This window comes from Rattus rattus, chromosome 11 (assembly GCF_011064425.1).
Source record: "Rattus rattus isolate New Zealand chromosome 11, Rrattus_CSIRO_v1, whole genome shotgun sequence".
Lineage (NCBI taxonomy): Eukaryota > Metazoa > Chordata > Mammalia > Rodentia > Muridae > Rattus > Rattus rattus.
The window spans coordinates 57,566,431-57,583,681 of NC_046164.1; the positions used below are offsets into that span (position 1 = coordinate 57,566,431).

General features: G+C 38.5%; 1 protein-coding gene across 1 annotated transcript in view; it reads left to right on the forward strand.

Moving 5' to 3' along the window:
• Kcnip4 (potassium voltage-gated channel interacting protein 4) overlaps nt 1–17,081 on the forward strand; it is a 95,964-nt gene extending 78,883 nt beyond the window's left edge. The window contains exons 4-7 of the mRNA XM_032915860.1: nt 10,687–10,794; nt 12,584–12,688; nt 13,260–13,322; nt 15,624–17,081. Coding sequence (XP_032771751.1) covers nt 10,687–10,794; nt 12,584–12,688; nt 13,260–13,322; nt 15,624–15,671 — 324 coding nt within the window. The 3' untranslated portion in view covers nt 15,672–17,081. The remainder of the gene's footprint in view (nt 1–10,686; nt 10,795–12,583; nt 12,689–13,259; nt 13,323–15,623) is intronic.
• The last annotated feature ends 170 nt before the right edge of the window (nt 17,082–17,251 follow it).

Here is a 17,251-nt window from a genome sequence, read left to right on the forward strand (position 1 = left end):
CTTACATTCTGAGTGAGTGCATTTAGTCTTTAGGCAAATTATTTATTAACTTATTTTGTAATTTCAGTATCAGGTATACGATAGCTAGATAGATGGCCAGGCAGAGAGATACTAAAGAATGTGCATGATAACATTTAGGATACATATTTTCTATTTTGAGGGTGTGCAGGAGGATGCAGCCGACACACATGAACAGGAATTCTAATAAGGATCCTGGCAAACCGAGTGAGAGGATGGAGTGAGGCTTGCAACGAGACTCGCTGGGAAAATGAAGCAGAGGCAGAAGGGGCTGGAAGAGCAAAGCCTGTTCGGTGGTTTTCATGCATTTTGTCTTGAGAAACTAGCAGAAGCTAATAAAGTGAATACAGGTTGAGATGGGAAACATGAGGCAGAGTCTGAGTAGAGACGATCACCCTGGGAATAAAGAGAAAACATCTGTAGATCTTCTGGACGGCAGAATGTAAGAATATGGGCCAGGAGAGAGAGCTGGGAAAGGAAACAGGGGCCACATCTCAGGCAGGCTGCCAACTAAGGAGGTTGAAGACTGTGCTGTGAGAGATAAGGACCCCTGAGGACATTTCAACAGGACTGTTCCTGTGCGTGAGCTATGCTCCTGAAATGGGGAGTGAGTGAGAAGCTATTTATTCTGAGAGTCCAGACAGGAGCTGATGACAAACCGAACTGCAGTAAAAGCTTTGAGATGAATACAAATTATTAAACTTGAACTTGACAGAACTGTAAACCGTCTGATATGTTTAGGAGGAAAAACAATTTTGGCACGGACAGTACTCTGAACACATGTGCTATGTGGAGGCAGGCTGAAGGAAGAAGAGGGAATCTTCATAAAGTATCAATCAATGGTCCTAGGGCAGAATTTCTAGAAGCAACTAAATTCCTTGTCATGTGTACTCTGTCCTCATGAAGAGCTCAGGCCATCAGTTTGAAGATTCTGGACCAGGAATTTCAAACATCATCTCACAAAATTTAATCAAGAAATATCCTATGAAAGAACAGGTAGAAGATGTTAGTGATTGGGATGTGAACCAAGAAGTCAGGACAGGGTGAGCATCCTGGATGCAGAAGCAGAGGTTACTAGGCCAAAGAGGAAGGGCAAGGCTGTCCCAGATTTCCCCAAATACCACTTCTAGTGGCAGCTTAGACTTCCTAGGAGACTATCTCCTCAGTACTTCATCTATAATGCTAGTACTAACATAACCTCCATATACCTATGCTGTGAGAGACAAAGGCTCTAGTTCAACTAATAAAAATATTATTGTTACGGAGAATGGCAGAGGTAAAAACTACTAGAGATTTCACAACTTGAAAAAAAATTGTATCAGAAACCTGCTATCCTGCTATTCATATTTCATAGACCTTTAATTGTGTGTGTACATTTATGCTATTGTCAATAATGTGGGATGATGTTTAACAATGCTTCTATGATGTCTATGCAAAACACTGGTAATTATGGTTAAGGTTGATTTTAATTTGGGAGGTTACTTGTGACAGTTACATGTGATATTCATGTTGGTATAATGTTTTTACTTTTAATATGAACTACTAAGTTCATAACTGCTGATAAATAGCAAATCAAAATCAAATTTTAAGGTAGGCTACTGCAGTTATATTTAACTAATTTGCCACCTGGAAGATATCTAAGTGAAAGATATGCCTTGGGAAGAAACATATTTTTAATAGCATCCTGAGAAAATCCATAGACATCACCCCCCTGTTTTTGAGATTTAAAAAAAAGAAAGATTTCCAGTATTTACTTAAATGTGAAGGACAGAATAAACAAGTCTGAGGGGATCTGGGTTTGATTATGATCTAATCTCCTTGATACCAAGTGGCTGTGGGGCCCAGGATTTAGTATTCAAACCCTCTAGGTCTTAATATTCATATCGCAAAAACACCAGCAGTGAGAAAAATTCACAGGCCAACATACAAGTGTAAAAGTTATAATGGGAGCATCGGGTTTGGCTCTGAGCCTAGCACCAAATAAATGTTCAATATTTATTAGAATTTAGCGGTAGCATTTTTGACTTCAGGAATTTTCTGATAAAGGTAATTAATTCTGGCATTTGGCATCACATTACACTAGATTACAGAGAAATCTAGAATCCTTAAACATACCCAGTCAAAGGCTCAGATGACTACTCTGTGATGTTATGACAGATTATTATCTCATTATCGTAGGCATTTACTGAATTAAATGCTCAATATATTAGCAACAATAGCTACTCAGTGATCATACAAACTCATATTTATTTAGCTTTCATTATTTTAGCATTATGCTGAGTTAATTACATAGTATTAATTTCTGTAACCCTTCTAGTTTATTTAACAAAGAAGAAAAGGGAGTCACAAAGTTAAATATCCTGCCATAGTTACATAGTTGGAATATAAAACACTTAAGATTCGAATTCTGGCTGTCTGGCCTCAAACAGTGGTCAGCATACATTTAATTCTCCTGTCTCATATATATTTCCCACCTGAAATCCCCACAGCTGAATTTTGTCCTTAAGAGACGTCATACTTTAGAACAACATAAATGGATAGACAGTTGATAGGTACAGACAGAGCACATGCACAGTATTAATGTCTTCAACAAAGTCCATGGGAAACTACAATCCAATGTATTATATCTGCTCAACAAAACAAAATAAAGGAGGCCATACCAACTCTTGACTGTTGGTGTCCATGTATTCATGCTTAGGCTTTTCCCAGCATCCCCTGCACTGAGGTTAACTGAGGTTTTGTGGGCAGAAAGTGGTGGAAATAATTTTTCAGCCATGCTTATCTGTGGAAATTGCACAATACTATGCCCTTGAAGCATAGTAGAAGGAACTTGGATTTTTTCTTTTTCTTTTTTATTAATCATTCCATTTGTTTACATCTCAAATGATATCCCACTTCCCGGTTACACTCTCCACCAATGGCCCATCCCACATCTGCCCTCCCACCTCCCCTTTACCTGTATGAGAGTGCTCCCCTACCCACCCACACTCTCCTGCCCCATCGCTCCAGCATCCCCCTACCCTGGGCATCAATCCTCTCTGGAACCAAAGGCCTCCCCTCCTATTGCTGTCAGACAAGGCCATCCTCTGCTACACAAGGATGTGGAGTCATGGATCCCTCTAGGCACACTCCTTGGTTGGTGGTCTAGACTCTGGGAGAGCTGGGTGATCAGGCCAGCCTATGTTGTTCCTCCAATGGAGTTACAAACCCCCCTCCGCTCCTCCAGTCCTTGTGCCAGACAGCTCCCCACTACAGGGTCACACTGGAAGGAACCTGGATGTTTGATGAACCAGAATCCCCTTCACTTTATTTCACTGTGTATAAATGATAAATTAGCTTTTATCATGCAGTCACTGGCGATGCTTTTAGGATCCCTTGATTATTGTAATAGATTGTGATAATATGTAGATAGGTAGCTAGATGGTAGAGGACAGAGGATGCATAGAGCTAGAGGATAGATAGATAGATAGATGATAGATAGATAGATAGATAGATAATAAATTGATAAATAATGGTAGATAAGTTAGATAGATAGATGATATAAATAAATTGATGAATGATTGACAGATAACATATAAGAGATAAACTGATAAATAATGACAGGATAAATGATATAGCTAGATATGGATAAATTGGTAACTAATGACTGATAGATAAATAGATAATAGATAATAGATAATGATGACATATAGGTTATAAATAGATAAAAGGACAGAGTTTAGATAGACAGACAGATAAACATAGATATTCATATTAGTTTAACTCAGGCTTTGACAACAGGATTCACCATAATAAAATTTAGTACTAACATTCAACATCTTTCCCTCTTCCCAATATGTGTTTCTAAGTTCATCATTTTGAAATGAATCAAATAGAAAGTGAAAGGATTGTACAAACACAAGGACCTGCACTCTAGAAGACTGACTTGTTTAAAGTCATTTGGAAAAGTGAGTGGGAAATGGGAGTGAATCCTACTCACTTCTAGCAGCATCTCTAAAAATCCATAGTCGCAGTCAGCAGCCAGGAACCTTTCGTAGAAAGAACCAAACATTTCGATTTTGCAAGTCAGGCAGCCCACTGCCGTCCATTTTTTCAGACGTTACCACCTTCAGTATTCAAGTGGCTAAGGATTTCCCAGATTGCTCATGGTATTGAGGCTGAGTTACAATGTTCTTTTTGTCAGAATAACTCTGAAATAGGTAAAATTGCTACTACAGGTAATTGATGAGTTAGAACAGAAATGAAATGCTATTTGCAGACATCTCAATTCACGTGGAGAGTGATATAAGCCACACCCCCCTGGTGATCTGCAGTGCAGGCATTACCCCAAACTAACAGCTCTGTTATTCACAGTGCTGACAAAAACATTTTTATACAAATATCAGTTAAGTCTATGGAAAAACATTGTTATTTGTCACTTTGTTAAATGGCATAGCTATTTCCTTTGAAATGTCAGGAGGAATTATTTTAAGCAATGTTTCTAATTGCTATAGAATTCCATTTTTATCAGATTTGTTCCTCTTTGGGTTACACACCACAGACAGAGACTTTTTTGTACAGAATCCCTTATTGTTGTTTTCTGATCAACGTAGGGGCATCTGCTCTCATTGAAAGCATTCCTAGATAGTATTCAATTTCATTCATTAATTTATTCATTTAAAAAATATTCACCAAGCCTATTATGTGCCAAATACCTGTCAGCACACCAGAGGCAGAAGGGAACGAAATAGGAAAAAATGCTTTCCCTGGTAAGTTGCATCCCCCAAGTTCATGACTAATTTCTGTAGACCCCATCCGTTCTCATAGTGAAGGTTCCTCACCTGGGCCTCACGTCAAGTCTTTGGATTTGGACTTGGATTTGTAAGGACTGGGCTCCTGCATCGTGCTCTCTAGCTATTCTTGTCACCTCATCACTAGAGACTGCACCTTTATGATCAAGGGTTCAGCACCCACTGGTTCAGATGTGCTCCTCTTCCACTTCCTGTAATCTCCAAGTGCATGTCCTGTGACTTCCTATGCAGACAACTCAGAAACAAAAGAGCACTACAAGAGAAATATGCAGACAACAAATATCTGGAATTGTTCCCATGTCCTGAACAACAATCTCCTCTTCATTTATAATAATTGTTTAGGATTAGCCATGTCTCACACTAACATACAAATGCAGAGAGCAGAGAGATCTCATGTGGGATGCAGTTACCTCTGTGACTCACACCAGAGGTTAATAGGGCATGCGTGCTCCAGTTAACGAGCTAACACAGATACCTTATTATTTCATGCTACACTCAGATTTCTTTGGGGTTTACTGGATGTCCTTTCTCTGACCCAGTGCCCCATTTAGGATAGAACTTCATTTAGCCCTGTCCACAGTTCATTTAGACACAATGTCCCCTTAAACCTTGTTAGCACTGACAGTTTCCTAGGCTTCTTTTACTTGTAACTATCTTGACAAGTTTGAGGAAGCATTGTTCAGGTATTTGGTAAAATGCCCTTCAGTTCAGATTTGTATGATGGGTCTCTCATGATTAAATTGGGGTTATGGGCTTGGGAAATGAAGAGTGCAGGGGGAAAGGGTATTTCATCACATAGAATGAGTACACTGTCAAAATGATTTATGTTTGTTGATACTGACCTTGTCTGCCTGCCTAAAACGGCATTTGTCAAGGTTCGTAATGTAGTGTCTACCCATTTGCAAAATGATGCTCTTTAGAAAGAAGTCATTGTATATTAATGAAATGTAAAGGCACCAAAGGATGTAACTTATTTCATTTGGAATTCCACACAGAGAATCTGTCCTTCCTTCTCCAGACATCAGTAAAGAAATACAACACATGTTTATAGCAATATGGGCACATGGGTATTTCTGTTATATCTTGCATTAAAAGCAAATGTGGCCCTACTTACACTGTTGCTCACACAATTCTGTTGTGGTCAATATGAAATCTTACTTGTGTAAATTTTTAAAATTCTTGTCCCTTTCACCTCCCTCCATTAAGGCAATTAATGAGACTAATGCACACCAAAACTTACCTGTCACACAACGATTTTCTGTGTTAGTAAGGTCAGGGGTCCCACCTTAGAACCTGTTCAGTTGCCAAGATTTGAAACCAGTATCTGTGGCTTTCAGTCTGAGGTCATAACATGAGACATAGAACTGCCAGAAAGCCCTTTTTGAAAGGAGAAAGAGTCCTGTCTTCAATAGCATTTATATCCACACATATATAGAACCTCATTTCTCTGACTTTTTAGACCATTTTTCTTATTTGTTTGTTTATCCATTCATGTAAGGAATTATGATTTGCTCACACTTTCAAACGTTCTACAGTAGCAGTAAGAAACCGAAGTGGAATGGAGCCTCTCCTTCACATTCCCTCACAACTTTCTCTACAGTCAGTCATTGATGTGAGGCACATGTTCCTACCTTGATAGCCTCCACGAATATCCATGAATCCACAGGCCTTGGCTCCACTCCAAGCTAGAAAGGAAGCCTGGAATTTGAATCAGATGTCTGGTTCAGTTTCCAGCACTGCTGCTCCGAGCTCTGTGCTGTCGCATCCCTGAGCACCCATCTATAAAGGAAAGACAATAGTATTCATTCCTCAGGCTACATGAGGCGACTGGCATCATCCAACAGGGAACTGCTGGGCCAGATGTCCCCTCAAGTCCATACTCTCTGGTCATTATAACATGGAACTTCTGTGTCTCAGGACCACTTATCCACTGGTGCTGCTTCCCTCTGAAAATAAGAATTGTGAGAAACACAGAGAAACGTTTGCTGCAGGATCGTTTCTAAGAAGGAAACCATTTAATTAATTCACATATTCAACAATGGGAAATAATGAAATGCTCTATATCCATCACTGCACAATGCCGCAGACCTTGAAATCATGCCGGAACTGAAAATAGAGTTCAGTGCCCATAACATTGTAGAAAAATAGTGAGAGAAAAATGTGCATTATTGTGATAACTTCAAGTTCTGGCCCATGGTTGCATAAAATCACATTTCCATTCACGTGTGTTTGTATCTCTGTGTGTGGTGGACTGCAGAGACGATTCGGAAGAGCACTGCTTGATCCTCCAGGGGTCCGGGGGTTCAGTTTCCACCATCTAATCTGGGGTTCTCAACTATCTGTAACTCCAATTCCAGGGGACCCAATCCCCTCTGCTGGCCTCCAAGGGCAGTGCATACAAGTATCACCCAGACATACATGCTGGCAAAACATACATAGATGAAAACAGAAATCATTTTGAAAAAATGTTGAAAATGTGATTCTTGTTGTGGTTCAAAATGTTCAGAAGTCATATGGCTACATTATATCAAAATATAAAGTTACTCCTTTTGGTAAATATGATATATTTTTATGACTCAATTATTCAGTTACCTCTATGATGTCAGGAAGGATTTTCAAAAGTGTAGCAAAAGTACCTGGAATAGTAAATTAAACATATCAAATAATATATGATATGACTAATAAAAATTAAAATGTTAATGTAAATGAAAACAATGATATTCTTGATCATTTTAAAGATACGTAAGTATTTAACACATGCACATGCTATAAAATATATACAATATCTATAATGTATTTAAGATCAGATGTATGATTTTTATTATAAATATGTGCTTATACACATGTTAGAATAGAGAGAATGGAAGTACGTATTAGACTTATGTGTGCTCACAGTATTTTCCAGTACAATTTTAAATAGTTTTGTAAAATTATGTATCATATTTATAATTATATTACACAAATTTATGAATGTTGCTTAACATTTATCAAATGCATAAAGGTCACCAACAAGATTAAATCAAAGAAATTCTAATTTAGTTTAGTGTAGTTTCAATCACTTCTCAAAACTCTAAGTTATTTTAAAAGATATTACTGTTTTGGTCAAAATAAGTAAGTTATCTCTTCAATAGGATAAAGTCTTGTGAAACATATACACATATCTGTACGTAGATAGACAGAAAAGCAGATAATTGCATACATAGTGCTATCTTTGGTTCCACAAAATGTAACGTCAATTTCTTCCTGAAATTTCGTCTTCCAAATATTTTAAAAAAGAGTATAAGTACTACGGAAATCTGACCTACTTGGGGAGGACATGGTAGGGAAAAATGAATCCTTTAAAGTTAGTGAATCCTTTAAACCATGCAAGGAAGAACATCTCGATGCATACACAAATGCATTAATGACTTTCTGTGCTCATTCTGTCACCTTCACAACCTTTAGTGAGCCATTTAATGTTTCCCATCAGGACTTAGTTGCAGCCACCTCCCAATGGGTTGCTCAAAGCCAGGGTGGTCTTTGACTGGCAGAAGTCAGAAAGATGAATGCTCCGGGAATAGTAAGCAGCCTTGAGGCACAGAGTAAAGGGCTGCCAGATGAAAGAATGGCCATTACAGTATAAGACTAAGTACTTACTAAGTCAGGCCTTGCTGTCTGTGATCTAGAGAAGGATCTACAATAGCCATAGCCTTGGTGAGTAATGACTATGTTTACCAAGTACATAGCAAAGCAAATATAAGAGATAGATGATAGACGGATGGATGGATGGATGGATGGATGGATGGATGGATGGATGGATGGACGGACAGACGGACGGACGGACGAATGGACGGACGGACGGACGGACGGACGGATGGATGGATGGATGGATGGATGGATGGATGGACAGATGGATGAGAGGCAGAGAGGGAGAGACAGAGACACATAGAGAAAGAAAATCTTTAAGGCAGGCAACTGGACTTCTCAGTAGAGAGACTCCTGTTCAGAAGTGTAGCCTTGGATGAGTTTTCCAAGACCAAGAACAATAACACCAGGAAAGTAGTATCATCAAACTGAGCTCTCACAAACATCTACCAGAAACTCACTGGGGAAGTTGAAGTAAGCTGCAGTTTCCGCTCCTTTCCCCTTTAGGACTTTGGATAACACAGAATAAAGAACAGTGATCCTGTTGGGAATGGTTTTGCTCGAGCTATTTTTAATAAGATAGTTTTATTCTAGGGCTGTCACAGGGTTAGGGCAGGAACGTATTTCCAGCCAAAAGACCGTGGAAGTCTGCTCAAGATGTTTAGTACTTCAGAAGGCGTGCAGGAAAATCAGAGTGCTTTCTCTAATGACAATAGAAGTTATGTGATATTTATGAGCTCAGAGGGCTGAAAAGGCCAGAAATTGTTCTGACTACATACTAAGGGTGGCCCAGGATATTGGCAAGGTGCTATCAGCAGCCCTTGAACTTCATGATTGAATGTTCTTGTCAGGCAAGTAAGAACATCTAATCTTGTTAGCATTCCTTCCAAGAGTCCAAGAACTTCAGGATCACTCTTAGACTCGGAACGCGTTCAATAATGTATCAGCCATAGATCTGATGGTCTTGGCGAAAGAGGTGACACAAATGTCCTGTCTTTGTCCAGGCCACGTTCCATCACTATAGCCAAAGATGGTGTTGGACTTTCCTACTGTTGCACAGACTATAAAATAGAAGCCTATCCAAATGAAATATCCTTTTACTAAGAAGGCAAACAAAAAGAGTCCTTGTGATGAGATAGGGGTTTGCTTTCAATCTTTCATCTTTGACTAACTAAGGATAAATTAAGTGCTGAACAGCATATTAACCTACCATCTATATAAAGAAAAGGGAGATGTATATAAACAAACATATCATATATAGTTACAAGCTTTTCTTGAAATAGAAATAGCTAAAGCCATTTCAGGAAGAAGAGGACTTTTCACCAGACATCGTACATAAATTTTAATTTGTGAGCCACATGCTAAGTGCCCCAACAACTCCACCACTGAAGAAATAAAAAATCTACTTAAAAACTAAACTGGGACAGGAAAACAGCTATTAAATGATGGAATGCAGAAAAGGAGATAGAATACAAGTTCACCCAAAGGGCAGCTTTTAGATTTCCCTTGTTTTTTCATCCCTAACAAGAGACTAACATCCTGTAGTTCAGTCACATTGTGATATTGACTTTACTTTATATAACAACAAATACTTGTGAATTTTCTCTGGTTAGCCTGGTTCCTTTTCACTGTAATCAAATCCATTTAAACATTAGCTGAGCATTCCAGAGAGTTAAAACAGACTTTCATGGCCAGCGCCCTCTCCAGGGACTGTTAAAATATCTTAATTCTTTCAATCATCATAAAATCTTTATGAGGTAGATACTGCCTTCATTTGTACAGATAGGAAATTAGAGACTAAACGATGCTAGGATTCTGGATGCATTCTGGATCCAGTTTTTTCACAACTGCCTATGTGTCAATTATAACTTTTCATCTAATTAATGATTACAGACTTTCTGTTTCTTAGAGATACTCTACATTTCTTACCAGTGAATATTACTTTTTTTCTTAAAAAAAAACTGTGTGTGTGTGTGTGTGTGTGTGTGTGTGTGTGTGTGTGTGTGTACTCTGTGTGTACTTATTCACCAAGGTACAATTTCCAATACCATGGTTAATTTAACGCGGGATGTAATTAGATGAAAATGTTAAAGGGTAGGGCATAGTTCATACAAAGAACCCTGAGGAACTTAAGACTAAAAACACAGTAGTAATTTTGGAAATGTGTTCAAAACACCAAGCATTGTTAATTTTACTACTATCACTTAGCAGGGAATTTTACCAAGTTCTAAATTCTATTTTTATTGCTTTTTAGGATTTCATCAAAGGTCTTTCCATTTTGCTTCGAGGGACAGTACAAGAAAAACTGAACTGGGCATTTAATTTGTATGACATAAACAAAGATGGCTACATCACTAAAGAGGTGAGAGATGGCATACCAACTCAGTTATCCTCTGAGCCAGTTTTGCTCAACTTCAAAATAGTAAACAATTTTAATGGTTACTTTAAAATCACATTTTAGTAAATCAAAAATAATTTAGTGTGATTTTGATAGTGATAAGACACATTGTAATAAAATTAATTGGAATGGATATTCATTCGCAATAATCTCCAAAGAAAACACAAAAGACATCAATATATATTATATTCTTTTTTTTCCTGCTACTGATATGGGGAAAAGTTGGGATCCTGGGGAGTAACAGAGGCCTTCTCATATCAAGTGGACAATAATTTCAGGGGGGGAAAGGGTCCCAGAAAATCAACAGCTATCAAAGCTACAGCACCCAGTGGTTGTCTGGTATTTCTCTTTGTTGTAGTGGATCAGGACAATGGTGGGGTCTACAAGCACAACTGGAGAGATCAGTGAAAGACATTCACAAATTAAAATGCTAGTTTGTTAAGATAATTTAAAAGAGCAAGACAAGGGAAGGGAGGAAGGTAACTACCCTTGGTGAAGAATGTAAGACTAAAAGAACATTCTCCTGGAAGCCTGGGCATACTTAATGGCCTTTCTCTGTGCATTAATAGCTTGAATGAAAAAAAAGTAGATATGAGAAAAAGTACTCAGGTCCAAAGACATAAACATACCTTACTGACTACACAGAGTCACAGTGCCAGGACACTACTGTTTGATCAGTCACTGGCAGAGGATACATGGAGTCAGTTACATGTTATTAAGGAGTGCTAAATTTAAGACTTCATAAATAGGTGCACTTCTTGAATATTTAGTATAGCATGAGTATTAATTGCCTAAGTACCTCAAGAATACTGACGTATCTAGAGAGCATTAGGAATCGTCGCCCTTCTCAGTTGAACCATTCTTTTGTTTGCTTCAAAGCTGAGAACTGAACAGAGTGCTAATGTTCTATCCCTTTCTTCCAACATCTTATAACTAACTTATCTTAGCACTTATCTATGTTAAAAACATCCTTTATATTTTCACTTATTTTTACAAACTGCTTTATCATCTAATCCATATTCTCTAAAGTAAATATGAATAGAACTGTATCATCTAATTAATCTAGGATATATTTCATGTTAAATATTAAATCTGAATTAATGACATGGCAAAAACTAGATTTTATTTTAAGAGCTAATAACTTAACAAAATGTTAAAGTACTTCCTAGTTAAAGTATTTGAATCTGTATTCTTGTGTGATTTCTTTAGTTAAAGCCAAAACAGTTTTAAAAAAAAGTGATTAAAAACTGCAAGAACTTTTATTGATTGTAATCAGCAGTTATAGTTCTAAATCTAAAATATTTTCAATAAGCAGTAATCAGCAATCAATAAAATGTGTAATAATAGTTCAATAAAACAAATTCTATGTAGTTTTTAAAAATCAAAGCATTGGGGTTGGGGATTTAGCTCAGTGGTAGAGCGCTTGCCTAGCAAGCACAAGGCCCTGGGTTCGATCCCCAGCTCCGAAAAAAAAAAAAAAAATCAAAGCGTTAAGTTAGACTATTCCTTTCCCAACCAACTAAGATACATGGGAATCTACCTCCTAGCTAAACTGAACTCTCAGGATTGTTACATTTGGATTCTACTGCTTTTTAGGCAAAGGGCCGTTTGTTGGCGGTCAGCCAAGCAAAGGGCACCCCATGAAGAATTGAAGACACAAGCAAATGAGACACTATGAACAAAATCTAATGCATCTTAGATGGGCTTCTTCACCCTTGCTGTGTAGCCTCACATGAGTGCCTTTCCATTTCAGGAAATGCTGGACATAATGAAAGCAATCTACGACATGATGGGGAAATGCACATACCCTGTCCTCAAGGAAGATGCTCCCCGACAGCATGTGGAGACATTTTTCCAGGTGGGGTGAACGACGTGTGAGAGGAAGGACGGTATTAGTAGATTCCCTGATACCTGGAAAACGCACTGATGCAAAACAATGAAAACTGCAAAGACAATGTGTATTTGCATGGACAGAACAATAGGACAAATGCTACCTTAATTTCATAATTCAGGTTTTTAAAACTGTACTTCCAGAAGAGTGACAATAGCCTGACAAAGTCATTCTCCTCTTTCAGAAAGCACTGTGATGCAGGTCCCACAAGGACCTTAAAGATAACTAATTCTCAGTACTCTTCTCCCATTTTATAGATGAAAAATGCAAGGCGCTACATTTCAGGAAAATCTGCAAGGCCTATCATAGTTAGAAAATGGTTTAGATGACTCATGCTTCACATTACACGGGGGAAAACACGCAACCTAAAACGATTTGGCCTCCCCATTGTAAAAACTCAGTAGTTTCTCCTAGCATATAAGTGTACCATGTACCTCAAAATGGTGAGCTCCATTCTTATCTCTTTGAATCTACTGTGTACAGAGAGGCTATAAAAGGGTGACTCAATACAGTCCTTTGTTCTTTTCTTTCTCAACAGAAGATGGACAAGAATAAAGATGGTGTCGTTACCATAGACGAGTTCATTGAAAGTTGCCAAAAAGTAAGTATGGAAAAAGAATGATCCTTTCGTTAGCATCAGCTACAAATGAGCACAGCCTATTAACCAATATGAACTGAGAAAATTATAAATCAAGGGCATAAGCTAACGAGACAGGCTTCTTGAAAACAATCAGATTTATGTACACATCCAGTCTGATAGCATGGGATACTGATGTGAAAATTTACTTGGACTCCTCGTTTCTGGAAAACTTTAGAGAGGATTTGGTATGGAGTGCCAACCGAAACCATGTAGATTTAAATTACAGTGGAGAGGTGGCTTGGTGCTTAAGAGTGCCACTGCTCATCTTATGTTTTCCTCTCTGCACACAAGTCAGGATTCCCACAATGTCCTGTACCTTCAACTCCAAGAAATCTGATACTCTCTTCTGGACTTTGCAGGTCTACACATGCTTGTGTTCATATGCCTACACACACACAGACAGACAGACACACAGACAGACAGACAGAGAAGACACACACACATAATTAAAAAAAACAAACCTTTAGTCTTTTCTACAGTTCTTTTAAAACATGTTTATTTGTGTCACCATAAAAATAGAAATTTAGCAAAGCAGCCTATGGAACGCTATAGTGGTCCCTGGGGTTGTTTTGTTTAAGTTAATGTCTGTGTATGTATGTTGTGAGATGGGAACATGACACAGCACCCATGTGGAAGTTAGTGGACAACTCTCAAGAGCTGGTTCCTTTCTCTTGTCTTGTGAGTTGCAGAGACCAAATTCAGATCCTCAACAAAGCATCACTAATTTAACATATGCAGACAAAAAGAAGCATTTTAGCTAAGCCCATTTTAGCTAAGCTAAAAATAGAGAGGAAAAAATTCTGAGCAGTCTAGTAGTTATATGCCACCTGGAAGTCTGGACATGGCTCGCCTAGCGTGATGCAACTCAATCCTGCGTACAACTATAACTGCAAGTTAATAAACATGGAGAAACATTTATTGCTGCTTCAGGTTTTTGTTCCTCTTGCAATTGTTTGATTTTCAACATTGGTGACACCTGCTTGCTTCTCAACTCACCTTTCAAAGTCAACATCTCTGAGGTTTAGACTGGTGACGTGAACCCCCTGACTGGTGACATAGCTTAGGGACAATGGTAGCACATTGCACTAGTGCTACCTAACATACATGGATCATTGGCAGTGTTCACCCACAGTGCGGAAGTGTTCCTCAGTCTGTGGCTGTAGCTCATTTCCAAGAAGCAGACTAAGGTGAACACAACCACCATGCAACAGTTTCTCTGAACCAATTTCTCTGGTATTCAGAAACTATTCAAGACTCCTACAGCCCATAGAGATTTAGCAAGAGTTAACAGTTAAAAAGGGGAAACGACTGTTTAAGTCTATTGATTCTTCTGTGTCCTGGAACATGAACATTTATATACTCTCTGTGCTTTGGCTTTTAATCTGCCTGAGATTCCTAAATTCTCATCTGTTCTCCTTTGGATAATCTCTGGAAGCTCATATATGTTAGTGTGTGTGTGTGTGTGTGTGTGTGTGTGTGTGTGTGTGTGTGTGTAAAATAAGTATACATTATTTATATAAATATACCCTACAGAGAGAGAGAGAGAGAGAGAGAGAGAGAGAGAGAGAGAGAGAGAGAGAGAGAGAGAGAGAGATATGTTTTAGATTGGCTTACAGGATACAATCTTAGCAGTTCAATAATGGCTGTGTCACACTGGAGAGACTGAGAATCTGTAGTTCTTTCAGTCCACTAGGCTGTGTGTCTATGTAGTCCCACTCTGGCACTGGAGTCCTAGAAGATTCCTGAAGAGCTGTTGCCCTTCAGTCTATGTTGAAATCCCAAAGAAGATGATTCTAATACTACCACAACAAGATAGATGAACTTGCCAGCAAGAGTGAAAATAAGCAGGCAAAAACCAAAATTTCCTTCTTCCATGTCATGATTCTACCCTGATTTAGGGTTCAAGTAACCCATTAAAGAAAATGAGTCACAGGACTGACTGACCAGAAGCTTGTGTTAGTGGATCCCCAATGCAGTACACAACCAAGATTAGCCATCGCACTCAATGTTTTCATCCCGACAGCATTTGAGAACTCTTTTGGTCTAGCAAGTACCAAGTCAGATTTAAATGAAACATCTAAAGGCATATTCAAGAACTAAGAAAGACTGGACGGACCTTTGCAGTTATTTGTAGTGGAGATAAGGGAAGATAACCTTAGCATCACAAAGCAGCACCTGAAGGGTCTAGGCCATCCTTAGGGGTACAGCAGAACTTTCTGTTGTATACACGGTAATTAACATCCCTCCGTCTCTCCCCTACAGGATGAAAACATAATGCGCTCCATGCAGCTCTTCGAAAATGTGATCTAGACTGTCGGCGCCTTGACCGGAGGCAAATGTGGACGACTACACACGAGTTGAAGCCACCATTTCTAGCATAGATTGCCCCGCTTTACACTGAGGCATATTATGCAAACAGCTTTGTTTTAATATAAAGACCCCGCCCCCAAATTTAAGTTTTCCAGTTACAAATCCGCATCCATGTCACTGGGGTCCCGAAATGTGCTCACTTATTTCATACTCTGAGAACACTCAAAAGGCACAGAATCTGGAAAGCTCTGATCCTCAGCCACGTGTCATGGGGGCTTTTACAGACCAGTGATTTTAAAACACCAGTGGGTTTTCCTACTTGTTTGTATTCAGCCCTGGATTTTAAGTGGTTTTCTAAAATATTTACATCTGCATTTAACTTCCAGAAAGCCAATGAACTTTTCATTTAACTCGATTCATGTAATACTGAAAAAAGGAACAAAGATTATTACAATTAAAAATGACCAAAAACACAGTCCCGATTTCTATAGCTTCTCCACCTGCTGTTAAAGACAGTCATGTATTTGGCATTTTTTTTTTAAAAAGAACACTTAAAAAATTAGTTTATTATCAGATGTTAGCATATACCTAATAAAATTATTTTAGTATTTGTTAATTTTCCATATTCAAGCCAAGGCTCTATATAATCCATGTAACTTTGGACCTGTTCAATCTTACATGTAGACTGTTTTGTATTGTGTTCTGAAGTAGAAGTTCAAAGTGTCAAACAAACCAAGGATGTTTACAGACTTGCAAAGGGTCCAGATGTCTGTCCTGCAATGCCTAGTGACGCTTATTAACCAGTAACCCGAAGAGCAGTAACTGGTAATTCTAGCCACCACCCCTCCCCAAGCCCCTTCACGTTCTCACAGCATGTTTATCACACACAAGCCATTCAGGGACAGAGAATCCTTGACTGCCCCAAAGCCTACTAGGAATAAAGATCAAGCAAAATCTTCTTTGAAAACACCAGTGATTCTATCATATTGGAAATATACATAAGAGTGTATAGAAAACGAATGTAAACATTGGACAGTTCATCCGAATTGCATTATGATTTAGCACATCATGTAGTTCAAAGGATTCACATTCCTTTCCGTGATCTTAAGCCAAAACTGTAGAATTGCCACAACAGTACTAGATATACACATCTTCCCTGTTTCGTAGAAATCCAAGAACCAAGAGGATACGGGAGGAGAAAATTTGCGACTGTCTGCAACAATAAATCAGGTATCTATTCTGGTGTAGAGATAGGATGTTGAGAGCCGCCCTGCTATCACCAGTGTAGGAATTAAGAGTAGTACAGTACATGTACAGAAATCTGCCATCGCGTGTTTGTGTAAACTCAATGTGCACATTTTGTATCTCAAAAAGGAAAAATAAAAGCAAAATAAAGTGTTTATTACTCTACTTTGTGTGCTATAGGTCTTTATAGCCTGGCAAATTCTATAGTTAATTCTATAGATTGTCACTATCTTTGGGGAGTACTGCCTAATACAAAGAAAACTCATAGCGAGACTGAAGTCAGGCAGCCGCTGTGGCAGGCATGGTCTGAGAATGTGACGAGGAACTGTAGAGCT